General features: G+C 36.1%; 1 protein-coding gene across 1 annotated transcript in view; it reads right to left on the reverse strand.

Moving 5' to 3' along the window:
• Positions 1-8144: 8144 nt before the first annotated feature.
• The window catches only part of LOC145978833 (heterogeneous nuclear ribonucleoprotein U-like protein 1), a 69765-nt gene continuing 64076 nt past the window's right edge, over positions 8145-13833 (reverse strand). The window contains exons 16-17 of the mRNA XM_083111711.1: positions 10714-10925; positions 8145-8770 (exon numbers count right to left, since the gene is read on the reverse strand). Coding sequence (XP_082967837.1) covers positions 8657-8770; positions 10714-10925 — 326 coding nt within the window. The 3' untranslated portion in view covers positions 8145-8656. The remainder of the gene's footprint in view (positions 8771-10713; positions 10926-13833) is intronic.

Genomic DNA, 13833 nt, shown 5'->3' on the forward strand with positions numbered 1-13833 from the left:
GATAAGAAACTACTAATAAGTATTTATATAGTGAGTGACAAACAAACAAATTCAAAACCTCATAATGATTGTTAATTCGTCACTGCCTTTGTATCTAAAATGTTTGTCTTCTTTGAACAGAAAGTACGAGTATCAGATATAACAAATTTTCTCCACTAACTTTGCAATATTCGATACCACCATTACAGACTTAGCTCTACGTAACTTGATTCTGCACATTCCACGTGGCATGTGACTTCCTCCTATCATCGAAACAACTTTCTCTTACTAATTCCTTTCACCTCGTGAAATAGAGACCAATGTTAACTACTTAGCATGGTGGATAAACTTTACATCCAACGATAAACTAGTGATAAAAATCCTGCCTAGGTGGAGAATCGAACCTACGACCTCCCTCGTGAGAATAAAGCACGCTACCCTTCCTCCCGGTAGGACATGTTATGATTAGCTACCAGTTTGAATAAACCAATTCACACATAATGTCATGTCTATAATTTTGTCATGGCAATTTTCACGAGGAAAGGAATTCAGAAAAAATCGAGAAACAATGAAAAGGAAAGATGATGAACATGTCTATTGGTGTTTTGTCATATTTTGTAAATTGTGTAAAAATTCCGTGTTTCGAGCAATCAATTGTTTAGTTACGAAGTCTTTTGTTATTTTTTTAAGGTAGGAACAGGAGAGCGAAAAGGAGTAATTTGAACCAGAACCTGGTTGCCAAGAAACTTCAGCTTTTTCCCAAGGAATGTATGAAAAGAGAGAGGAAAGTGATAATTAAACATACGAAATATAAAATATGTGTGAAAATAAAACAATGGAAACCCTGCAAGATAACACTAACGAACTTCAAACTATGAAAACATATTTTCGTGGTGGAAAACTGCAAGTCATTTTCGAAATATGAACTTGATTTTTTTTCTGTATTAGAAAGTGGAAATGTGGGACCAAAAGTTCCCCAGCAAGAAAAATTTAAGTAAGTAGACTCCTTCCCTCCAACTTGTTCAATGGTCTTAATTAGTAATTAGTGTCCAGAAGTTGAGGAAAAATCAACTTTTTTTCTGACCCTTGAAAACAATGCCAAACCTGATATGTCAGTTTCCCTTCAGTTATAGCCTGAAAACACTTTCTATTTTACATTTCTTTTGCATTTTTCAGCCTTTAGTTTATTTGTCAGTATTCTTAACAGTTTTTGTTGCATTTTTACTTATTTTTGAGGTTTATTTTTCTCCTCCCCTGTTGTTTCGTGCATTTTAAATGCAATTACTAGTAAAACTTACATATTTAGATTTCTTGACATGGTCCTTTTAGCAAATTCAGTATTGATCAAAAATACGGTCAATGGAAAAGCATAATATCATTCTTAACTGAAATGTTTGGCAATGGATTAAAATACTTTGTGTGAAGACTACTTTGAGGTTCTTTTTCAGGACACTATTATCGCTTTAATCTGTGGTTTTAAATTAAAAATAGTCGCAATATTAAATTAAATTATACTCTGGTGTACGCGAAGCAAAACTGTATTTTCGGATGCTGGCCGACTACAGTATCGTAGAAGGCCCACTCTGAAAGGAGATGTATTGGTTGATTTGGTGTTTTAAGTCAACTTTATGCACAGTAAAGCTAATCGGGACTGGACCTACAGTTTAAAGTGGGATCTGAACCACTGTGCAATGAGCCTCCACCTGATATTAAAACGGGGACACCTTGATTACAACATGCTGTTTAAGAACATGTATTTATGATATATTAATTCTTAATGTGTGTTAACATAGCTTTTGACAGCTAAATGAAAAGAAAGGTCTTGCCTAAAATCCTGACAATCACTGAAAAATCAAGAAGATGTGTAGAAACATTTCCGAGGTATGCATCACATAAATATTTACAGTGATTTAATGTAATCTTATATTACATTATTACAACACTTTGTACTACTTAAATAACAATAATAAAAAAAAAATCAGGAGTGGGTGAGATTTGAACCTACGATGTTTCGTTTTTGACGAAAAAGCAAAACGAGAAGACCGCTTAACCAACTGCTCCAGGGGATTGCTAACGTGAAAGCCTGTAAAACAAGTTGATCTAAGTTGAAATAACATTTTGCCGGCATTCCGAACCATGTTTCACCACAGATCCGTGAAAAGACGCACTTTGTAGATTCGTCCGGTATTGTGCAATTTATCTTTCCTGTAATTTTGCCTAACATCGAGAGAAATTTGCTTCATTGCATTGATATGCGATTTCAATTCCCTCCAGTTGGTGGAGAACGAGTTCAGCGTTTCCAACTGCACATAAATTCCTCTATTTTCTATTTCAGAACGAATAGTCTTAAAAAAATCAACATTTCTATTTCCAATTCACGATTTTTGTTTAATTGTGTATTATATTACTGGTTTAGGGTTTCTAACTTCATGGAATGTGAAAGAATGAAAGAAATTCACAAGAAAAACTGTTGCTAAGTTGGATACTATTTGTGGACTCTGAAGCGCTGTTGCCAAATTTACGAATTCAGGGCGGTCAATTAAGATGTTGCTAAGAGTACAATCCTGCATTTTGGCAAAAATTGCTAATTTGCATATTAGAGAATAAATTAGTATATCTCCGAGACTGAGCAATCTACTTTGGATAACTTTTGTTTGAAAGCAAAAACATCGAAGCACGCGACAGTGTACAATTCAGAAAGTCCAAGTGAGAAAAATGGGGATTGGGAGGTGCCAAGTCCCCAAATTTTAATGAAAAAAAAATGTTGGCATTCGCCCCCCCCCCCCTTCTCCCGTTATTTTGGGAAAAGGGCGCAAACTTTTGCATTGTTTTCAAAAATTGACCTTTTGCAACAAAGTAAAACTTGTTTGAAGTCCCTAGTTCTCATACAGGCTGAAATATGTACAATCCTGCATTTTGGCTAAAAATAGCTAATTTGCATATTAGAGAAAGGGGGAGGGGGTGGGTTTTCTTCCACATGACATTTCAAAGTCTTATCTCGATATCTGTCAGCGTTTACCTCACATACAAGTATGAAGGTCCTAAAAGCACGTGAATGTTGTAATTGGCACCATGGGTCATATATGACCCATTGGCTGTTTTTGCCTATACTTTGTATGGGTTATTTGTGACACATTGACTGTTTAAAGGTTAAATGACTTTTAAGAAATATTTTATAGAATAATGTACACAAGGATTTTGTAGATATCAGAATCACTTTTGTTGAAAGTGATTATGTTCAATGATATTTATTAGGCTCTAAGAAAGGAAACAAAATATATGTACTGATGGGGTGAAGCTCATACGGAAGAAAATGTAATATGTGTACTGCAAACACACTTCAATTTCTCTAGACTGAAAATTCAATAATTTTTATAGGCAAAAATAAACATTTTGTGTACAAAATACTGATCATGTTAAACCATAAATCTTGTCATTATTATACTGTAAATAAATATGGCAGCTGCAAAGTATGAAAAACTAAATATGCTGACCAAGGCAGTAATTTTATTTTATTAAAAACATAAACTAATGTAACGAAGGTGACAAAAATAAATTTTATAAAGAATATGGAGGACAGAATCAAGAAAATATGCATGAAAGAATGTGAAAAAGAAGGCAAAATAAATAGCCTATGGAAACAGCTGGAAAAGAATGGCTATGAGAAGCAGGATAGACTGGACATAAACAGAAGAAGTAAGAAAACTGGCAGGGGAGAATTGGAAGAGAAAGAAAAAGAGGAGAGAAGGTTTGGAATAAGGAGTATGGGGAAGACCACAGAAAAGATATGCAAAGTGCTTAGGAAAGCGGGAATTAAAACTTACAGGAAGGGAGGGAGAAGCATCTTAGGAATAGCGAGGAATGCTAACAAGAAAAAGGAAAACAGAGAAGAGGAAGAGGAAGGGATTATCTACGAAGTAAAATGTAAAGAATGTCAGTGTGTGTACATAGGAGAAACGAAAAAAAGGCTGAAAGACAGGTTGAAACAACATAGGGATGATGTACGACTTAAGAGAGAGAGAAATGCAATATTTAAACACACGAGAGAAACAGGACATGACATAGAGTGGGATGAGGCTAAGCAGATAGGAAGGGAGAAGAGAATGCTAGTGAGAAAATGGAAGGAAGCCAAGGAAATAGAGAAAAAAGGTGAAGACACAATGAACTGGAATGGGGGACTGAAGTTAAACAAAGAATGGAAGAAGATGTTGGAAAGAGTGGAAAGGACGAGAGAAAAAGAGGAGAGGAGAAGGAAGAAAAATGAAGGGAAAAGAGCGTGAGATTAAAAAGTCCAAGCACATTCTATATGGAAGTAATTGTGTTTAGCCTTTTAGGTGAAAGTAAAGTTGGCAAAGTGAAAGTCATCTGCTAGAAAGTTCCTAACAACTTTCTAAATAGTCTGGAGGGAGTAATGTTTGTGTATATATATTGCCCTTTTGTTGTATCAGGTTACTTTTGTACTTGATACAGAGTCTGAAGAAGACCTTGCTAGAAGGTTGAAACGTTACGTTAGTTTATGTTTTTAATAAAATAAAATTACTGCCTTGGTCAGCATATTTAGTTTTTCATAATCATGGAAACAAGGCTTAATGGTGTTATAACTGCAAAGTATCTTTTAAAAAATGCCAAAATTCAGCTACAAAGACTATAAGAAAATAATTTAATTTACAGTTATATAGTACAACAAGTTGTGTAACAATTGTGAGTCAGCTAGGGATCAAATCCTTGTATGAGAATCTGAACGTAATTCCAAAAATGCAGTTTTCAGTTTTGTTTAACCCTTAGTACGCTGCACGGTCTGACGAAAGTAAGCCCAGTGTCGCCGAGGCTTTGAGTGGGAAATTTGAATTCGTATACATAATGGAGAAAAATCGTAATAACTCTGGCACTATGGGACCAATCTACTTCGGATAACTTTTGTTTTGCAGGCAATACATCGGTGCATGCAACCATGTAAAATTTGGATGCCCCAACCGTGCGGGGGTTACGAGCGAGGGCTGCATCCCCCCAATTTCAATGAAAAAAAAATAAAAATGTGGAGTTTGCCCCCTCTTCTCCAGCTATTTTGGGGAGAAAACCGAAACTTTTGCTCTTTTTTTTTTTCAAAGAATGGACCTTCCGCAACAGAATGAAACTTGATTCATGTTCGTGGGTGCAATACAATTTGAATAATAAGGCAAAACGTAATACTCTAGCGAATTTTAGCCAATTTGCATATTATTCATAAAATTGTTATAACACACTATGGGACCAATCTACTTCGGATAACTTTTGTTTTGCAGGCAGAACATCAGTGCATGCAACCATGTAAAATTTGGATGCCCCAACCGCGGGGGGTTACGGGCGGGGGCTGCATCCCCCGAATTTCAATGAAAAAATCATAAAAATTTGGAGTTTGCCCCCTCTTCTCCAGCTACTTTGGGGAGAAAACCCGAACTTTTGCTTTTTTCGTTCGCACTTGCATCTTGTGTAGCTACTGTGAATCTATTTCTCCCTTTTGACACGGCTCTTTGTGGAAATATGTCCGGAAGGAAACGTTTGTGCGTTAGGGAAATCGATGAGATGTTATATGATACGAAGTGTTTATGGTGAGGCCTTTGTTTGTCCTAACAGAGGAGGGAGGGAGCCTTTGCAATCCTTTCTTTTGTCTATACTTGTGGATAGACACACGCTTTAGACTCATGCTTTTGGCCTCTGGCTATCGTCAAGCTTCATTGCATTTCTAACATAGAGGCGACAGAAAGCTGACACTGCCAAACCTCATCCAATCCCCTCTCTCCTTGCCCTACCCCCCACCCCCGCCACTACTTCAGCTCGATCACCAGGTCTAAACACAAAGAAGAATGTGTGCCTTATCAGTACTAAATCACAGTGTTGGAAGCTTGGAGGAAAACAGCATCGTAAATACCAAGCATTTATTGTGTCTGTCTACTGAAGAGCGAACACGTGTTTGGGTGAGCCCAAACATGTGACATATTCCGAGAAAGGAGGGGGTGGGGGGATTTGGAATTTTCGAAACACGATAGGAAATTATGTTCCCGAACAAACTGTCAGTGTTTCAACCTCAATATACAAATATGTGTGGCAAACCCTCGATAATTGTATCTAAAGCTGTTTGTAACATATGTGTTACGGCGGCGAACTAAGGGTTAATGTATCTTCTCTGAAGAACTCTATTGGGAGCCAGATCGACATATCTTGACTTGTAATCATTAGCAATAAGGTGGAGTCATGTATCTCCAATTTACTGACTTTTGATTCCTATGAATACACATTGTATTCCCACTCTCCTGTAAATTTGATAAATTGGAGTCATTCTCAAGACAAAATGTGGGAACTATATCTACAGAATTTTATCCCTTTGAAAGGCAGTCTGCAGTCGGGGATATTTTTCAGGAAACCAAAGCAACAATTTAAAATGTGAAAAAATGTAAAATCTAGGAATACAGGGTTATTAAAAAATAACACTGGTTTTGGGATTCTATTCGGGGAACTTAGGGAATGTTTTGTCACTATATGGGAGTACATGTCTGCCTTCAAAACAAGTGTGTCCATTATATACTGTTTACATATATGGAACAGTCCATTCTCATACCTCCTAGACCTACAGTGTTCCAAACTTTCTCTCTCAGTTTTATGTAGAGTACCAGTCTCGAGACACCTACCAGAGATCTGCTTAGATCCAATGAAGATATGAAATTACAAGATCATTAATGGAAAGTTAGTTTGCAGCATCCCACTCCATGAACTTTTCCTCCAAGTGTGTGGACATAAAACACTTGAGCAGGAAAACTTTCCACGCTAACTACACAAATCTGTCATAAAATTCAATATCTTCTCAAACCAACTAGGTATCTTCCGTTCTAATGTGTCTTTTATCATCAACCTACAAAAAAATGTACATAAATAATGCTGTTTAATCTTGGTATTTTTTTTATTAGTATTTGTTTCTGGTTTAAAATGGCTTTTGCTGTACTGGAAACGAAAAGTATTGAAAAAAACAAAACAGGTGGGGTAAAGTGGACAATAAAGTATGCTTTCTCCCACCTCCATGAATTTTCTTCTAGAATGCCATTTAAAATTCAACATAAAAGGCAACTTCATAGTTTAGCCATCCAACAATAACTCTTACTCGACTTGCATTGCGATACCTGAGAAATGAAAGCAACAACTTGTAATCTGTTTGCACAAAGTAGATAATGCCCAAGATGGCACGCAATCCTTTTGTTTATAGGAGACATTAAACAATGGTGCACTATATTCACTCAACTCCATACTGCTGTTAGACAAGAAAACAAGCATTCAGCTTCTCGACAACTCCAGTCTCTTCCCATGTTTTTACATTGCAGGAACAAAGGTATTCAGAATATTTTCTTTCACCAGGCAGTGACTCAACCAACAAAGGGAGATAAAAATGGGTGGGTTTTATTCTAAATAGCCCTTCTCTGCTATTCTAATGCTTAAGGAGGTGGCAATTCAGTCTTTTAATGGCACGTTTTCAGTAATTGAAAACACACTCAAATCGAAGAGCATTTTTAAAATTCAATTCATCTCAGTCATGCTATTGAAAACATTGTGTTTTACAGCATAGAATCATTTTTCTCTGAAAATTTTGACAATACCCCCTCCCCCCCTTTTCAGAACTTGCCAGTCAAGCCAAGGTGAAGGTAAAATAACCTCCAAGCTCAGTCTTTTCTTCTTGGCTTCTGTCAGAGAAACCAGTTTTGTCAATCTTGTAAACAACTTCGAATTTTTTGTTTTTCCAACTGAAGTACATTAAAAATCCAATCTTATTGGCTGGAGAATGTAAAAAAAGTTCAAATTAAAGGGACTTTGCATTATCCAGTCCACAATTTCAAAATGCAAGAGCTCTAAGGGAGAATTCACACCAAGCAACAAGTGTTACTTGAGAATTTCACCAATCGAACAAAGACTTGTGCAGCCTGGCATGCTGCTATGGTGTGAAACATTGCTGATGATTTGCTCATTTCCAAGCAATACGTGTTGTGTCACCTGTCGCTTCAATTTTAATTTTTCCTTAAAAAGTGTAACTTATTTAAAAAACAAATTCTTACCATATTTTAACTAGAATTATTTTAATAAAACAGTCGATTAAATCATAACGGGACAATGAGGTAACATGCATGGAAAAGTCAAACAAAGCATTACATGTAAAGATTTGTATATTTACTATAAATGTTTTTTTTACATAAAGAACAAAAGACTACTAAGAAATAATTTGTCAATTAAAAAATATGCAAGATAATGCCTACATTATGATATATATTATTATATCATGACAATAAAACAACTGCATTCTGGTGCCAATGTAACATAACAATACTATCACTTACATATATGAAGTGCAAGTGAGCATCTAACAGAATGAATTATCCATTCAGAAATCACCCACTAAAGAAAAATTGGCTAACTTTCCAATGTAGTCACATCTTCGTTAAAAAAAAAAAAACTTCATTACACATAAAAAAGTTAACTCTGTAAAAAGGACCTCTCTACTATTACACAACATAAATTTGTTTTCAGTTCTATAGACCATCTATATGTGTATCTGATGAAATTTGAGTCTTACTTTTAAAGAAAAGAAACAGATGTAGAGAAAGGAATGTTACAGCCGAATCTTTGTATGTATTTGTTGTGTATGGGTTTGTGAGTATGTTTACTTCCCGTAGCCTCCCTGCTGTCCATAGCCATAGCTTTGGCCATAACCACCTTGCCAAGATCCTGGTTGCTGACTTTGGTTGTATCCTCCATATCCACCACCGCTTCCTCCCTGGAAGGAAGGAATGAATTTGTCAACTATTCACAAGACATGTTATTCATTGAGAGAGTCAACCTCTAATCAGTATTACTACTATGAACTTCACATTTTTAGACAATGAAGTACTGATAGCAAATTCATTAGTGTACTTGAATTATACTTTTGTTAGGGGTGGACTGATAAAAGTACCAATATAAAACTTACATATTCCAGAGCTTTACGTAACCAGTTGACAAGAATGAAACCACTTATTCCAACAATTTCTTTTCAAGTCACGAGTATATGAATTATCATATTTATAGGTGTATAACGTGAAGCACAATTCAGGTTCAACAAAATTCTTTCTTTGTTGTAGGTCATAAAACCCGGTGCTATGTCCAGCAAGAGCGAAAACACATCATGCCTATGCAATTAGTGACCACTCTGTATGTGGACCATGAATATGGAATGAATATTGTTCTGTGTATATCATGAGTCACAAATTGCAGCAGCCTCCCTCTGCTCTGTTTGTATCCACCTTGTTTATTCTGTAGTAGAAGCGACATCAAAATGGGAAAGAGGACAACTTTCAAATTGCAAATTCTGCAATACGTGCAGGAAAACGGCAACAGAACCATGGCTCAAAATTTTGACGAGCCAAGTGTTAAGGAGAATTTTGACGAGCCAAGTGTTAAGGAGATTTCTGACCAAAGCGACAAGCAACACATGCCACTCGGGAACAACCCAAACAGCAGCAACGTTTTGACACTAGCAGCATGAAAGGCTGTATAAGCCTGTGTTTGATTTGAAAAAACCTCAAGTGACAAGTGCCACCTGTCCCTTCTGTGTGAAATCTCCATAAGAGAATGGCGGTAAGAAGAAAAGATGAAGGCTGCTCCATCCAAGAATCAGGCTTATAGGGGTGGAGCTTCAGCTACAAAATGATGTTATGGATTTGCAGCACTTGGAAGTTATTTTCCACTATTCCTCACATGACAAACACCAATGATATGATGGGAGTTGCACACTCAACCACCACTAGAATGGTGCTGTTTGTTTGATGATGCAAAACATTCCAACAGAAGGTGGAATATCATAAACAGCACTTTTTATTTCTTATAAATGCTAAATAAAACAATCTGGCTTCTACACACACCTGAAAGTAAATGTTTTACAAGGTGGAAGCAATTTTAAATTAAGTTCTTTACAATATTTTCCTGCGATTATTGACGCATTTATGGGCGTAATTTGTTTTTACGCCTGTTTTAAATATACATGTCATATGCAGAGCCCAGGAGTTGCTAGCATCGGTTTGTGACAAGTTTGTAATATGGAAACTGTTTTGTTTTCCAATATTGCACCAAAAATACTGATTCCACTCCTGTGTGACAGGAAGTGCACATTCAATTGCTGCCAGAATGGTGCCCGCTTTGCTCTGTGGTGCAAAACAATCCAATATTAGGAGAAGAAAAATAAGTTAGCAGTTGTAATTATTCAGTGTATAACATGAACCACAGTCTTTTGGGTCAAACATTTTGGCATTTTGGGGAAAAGGTACATGTTGTACACATGTAAATATGGTATACTTTTATATTCATAAAAATAGCAAAATGGCATAATTTTGACAAATATATTGATTTTGGCTGCATCGGCAATCAACGATAAGAGTACCGATTCATCTGTTTGATCCATAACCTTTGTATTCCTAACAATACCACAGGCTAATTATAGAAACACTGAATCATGCAAATCCATGCCAAAAATTCAACCTTCAAAATTTGGTTCATGAAACTTATACCTGGAATATTATTCTTATCAAAAATGGGTCTGCTGAATACATAGTCTCATCAATAGTTTTCAATAATGACATATTACATTAGCAGTAAAAATTCAGTCTTTTTAAAAGGCATAACTCGTGTATCTTTTTCATGAAATACATTATTAACTATGATGCATTTTATTCAGCTTTTAATTACCTGACCCCATCCTTGGTTTCCGCTTCCACTTCCTCCACCGTAACTGTTCTGATTGTAATACTGCTGGTTCCAGTTTCCTCCGTAATTCCCATTTCCACCACTACTGCCGTAAGTGCCACTTCCACCACCAGTGCCATAACCCTGGCTCCCATAACTTGGCTGACTTCCGTATCCACTTTGTCCATAGGTTCCCTGCTGGTTGTAGTTGGAACCTGGAAATTTCAAACAATTAGGGACATGCGTATCTCTAAGTTTCGACAAAAGAAATGTCAAAGAACAGACACTATAGTGTTTATTTTTCATGTTTTTGAAAGATGTGAGGTACAGTCATGGACACATCTGGGTTGTATTGATTCCACTGAAAGTAAATGGGATCATTACCAGTGTAAATCAGAATTCCGTAATGGTTAAAATATGTAAAGCTCATAATGTAGTAATACAAAATAATGTTAACATCGATTTTGTCGTCTTATAAAAATTATGTATTTGTTATTAAACAATTTATTTTTAATTAGTTTGTCTAAAAATTTGTACTTTTTATACTTTTATATTTAAAGTTATGTTATGAATGCTAAATATAACTCTTGTATGTATGATGGCTTGCATTGGCTTTGGCATTTTGATTCCTGAACGGTTGCATGCCCTGATGTTTTAGCAACAAAACAAAAGTTCCCCGAAGTAGATTGGTCAAATATAATATATATTTATATATATAACATTTTTTATCAAATAAGTACAAATTTAAAATTTGCTTCAGCTTCCATATGTAACTTTGGAGTAAAGGGGGGGGGTCCTGGGTGGATGGGTTTTCTTCCACATGACATTTCAGTTTTATCTCAACATCTGTCAGCATTTACAACCTCACATACAAGTATAAAGGTCCTCAAAGCACATGAACTTTTTAATCAGCACGATGGTCCAGTAGTGGACCATTGGCCGACTAAAGGTTAAATAATCTTTGAATACGTACACAATTTAGTATTAACATGTTACATATGTATTTTATACATATGTATTTTACGTTGCTCCATGTTGTGTATGAGTAAACCATATATTGTACATGAAAGTTATACATGTCATATGCATTTTCTGTCTTTCAAAAATACAATGTGTGTATTTGTTTTCAGTTAGGCTATTAGGTAATGTGAAATCAAACATGTTGAAAAAATATTTCAGATCCTTTGTTCCAACACAAATGCTAGCACAGACTTCTACCACCCTTTTTGCATTAATTTGGAGGATAATAAAGTCTTTGAAATTACGACTACTACTACTAATAATATTATTATTATTGGCACGTTTATCCTGGTACTTGTCCCCCCTCCCTGACAAAAATTCGTGGCTGCACCTCTGATCATTACAGATGATATTTCCCAGTAGTATCAGCAACTTCGTTTTCCTACCATGTTTTGTCAGAATAAGGCTATCAGGACTGGACCTACAGTTTAAGGTGGGATCCAGCTATAAACTTAATGCTCCGATGATTACATAAATATGTTATTAGAAAGGAAATGTTATTTTGTGTAAATAAGTAGTTTTTAAATGAAACTTAGGATTGTATTATATATTTTAACATCAAAATGCCACTTTATATACCACTTTTCATCCAATTTTTGGTACAAAAATCTTCATATTTTATTCACCATAAATGTGTGGCCCTACAAATAGTACAAGTGACCGAGATGTACATGTCTGCATGTGACAAAATTCTATTCTCCATCCAGTGCAAGAACAGAGTTAATGTAAACAGAACCACATGATTTCTGAAGAAATATTCCTTTTCTATACTGGTCATAATATAAGGTCGCACAACCTTAATTTAGCATACACATTGACGAGTATGGTTTTATCAAATGATGTATATTCCTATGTGCAAGATACGTCCACAGTTGCCATTTTAACAACCAATGGGATCTATCACAACTCAAGTCTACTTGTTTCCGTAGACTTCATTTTCACATTAGCTTGCTCGGAAGGCATGACATAACAGTTGGGCTGAAATGTTCGTAGGCTAACATAGTAAAAAATATTTTTTTGACAAAATTCGATTTTATTATTCAATATAGTTGCCTTCGAGGGCGATACAACGATTATAGCGGTCATACAATTTTTCGATGCCATTTTTATAGTACGATTTCTCTTTAGCCTCAAAATAGACCTCAGTTTCGGCGATTACCTCTTCATCAGTGCTAAATTTCTTTCCAGCGAGCATTCTTTTAAGGTCTGCAAACAGGAAAAAGTCACTGGGGGCCAGATCTGGAGAATATGGTGGATGGGGAAGCAATTCGTAGTCTAATTCATATAATTTTGCCATCGTTTTCATTGATTTGTGACACGGTGCATTGTCTTGATGAAACAGCACTTTTTTCTTCTTCAAATGGGGCCGTTTTTTCGTGATTTCATCCTTTAAACGCTCCAACAACGCTATGTAATAATCGCTGTTGATGGTCTGGCCCTTTTTGAGGTAATCGATGAATATAATACCATGCACATCCCAGAATACTGATGCCATAACCTTGCCAGCCGACTGTTGCGTCTTTCCACGCTTTGGATTTGGTTCATCACGTGCAGTCCACTCGGCTAACTGTCGATTGGACTCTGGAGTGTAGTTATGGAGCCATGTTTCATCCATTGTAATATATCGACGGAAAAGTTCGTGTTTATTACGGTTGAATATCGCTAAACATTGCTCCGAATCATCAAAACGTTGTTGCTTTTGATCAATTGTGAGCACGCGCGGCACCCATTTTGCACACAGCTTTTGCATGTTCAAATATTCATGCACAATATGTCCAACACGTTCCTTTGATATTTTTAAAGTCTCAGCTATCTCGATCAACTTCACTTTACGATCATTTAAAATTATTTTGTGGACTTTTTTGATGTTTTCGTCGGTAACACCCTCTTTGGGGCGTCCACTGCATGCATCGTCTTCGATGCTCATTTCGCCTCGTTTAAATTTAGCAAACCACTTCTCAACGGTTGATTTTCCTGGTGCAGTCCGAATAATGTTTATCAAGCCAAGCCTTGGCTTCAACAGTATTTTTTTCGCCAAAAAGCAATGCTTTATTAACACACAAAATTCTCTTTTATCCATTTTTTCACAATAACAAAAGCTGC

Source organism: Lepisma saccharinum, chromosome 25 (assembly GCF_977018435.1).
Source record: "Lepisma saccharinum chromosome 25, izLepSacc3.1, whole genome shotgun sequence".
In the NCBI taxonomy this organism is placed as follows: domain Eukaryota; kingdom Metazoa; phylum Arthropoda; class Insecta; order Zygentoma; family Lepismatidae; genus Lepisma; species Lepisma saccharinum.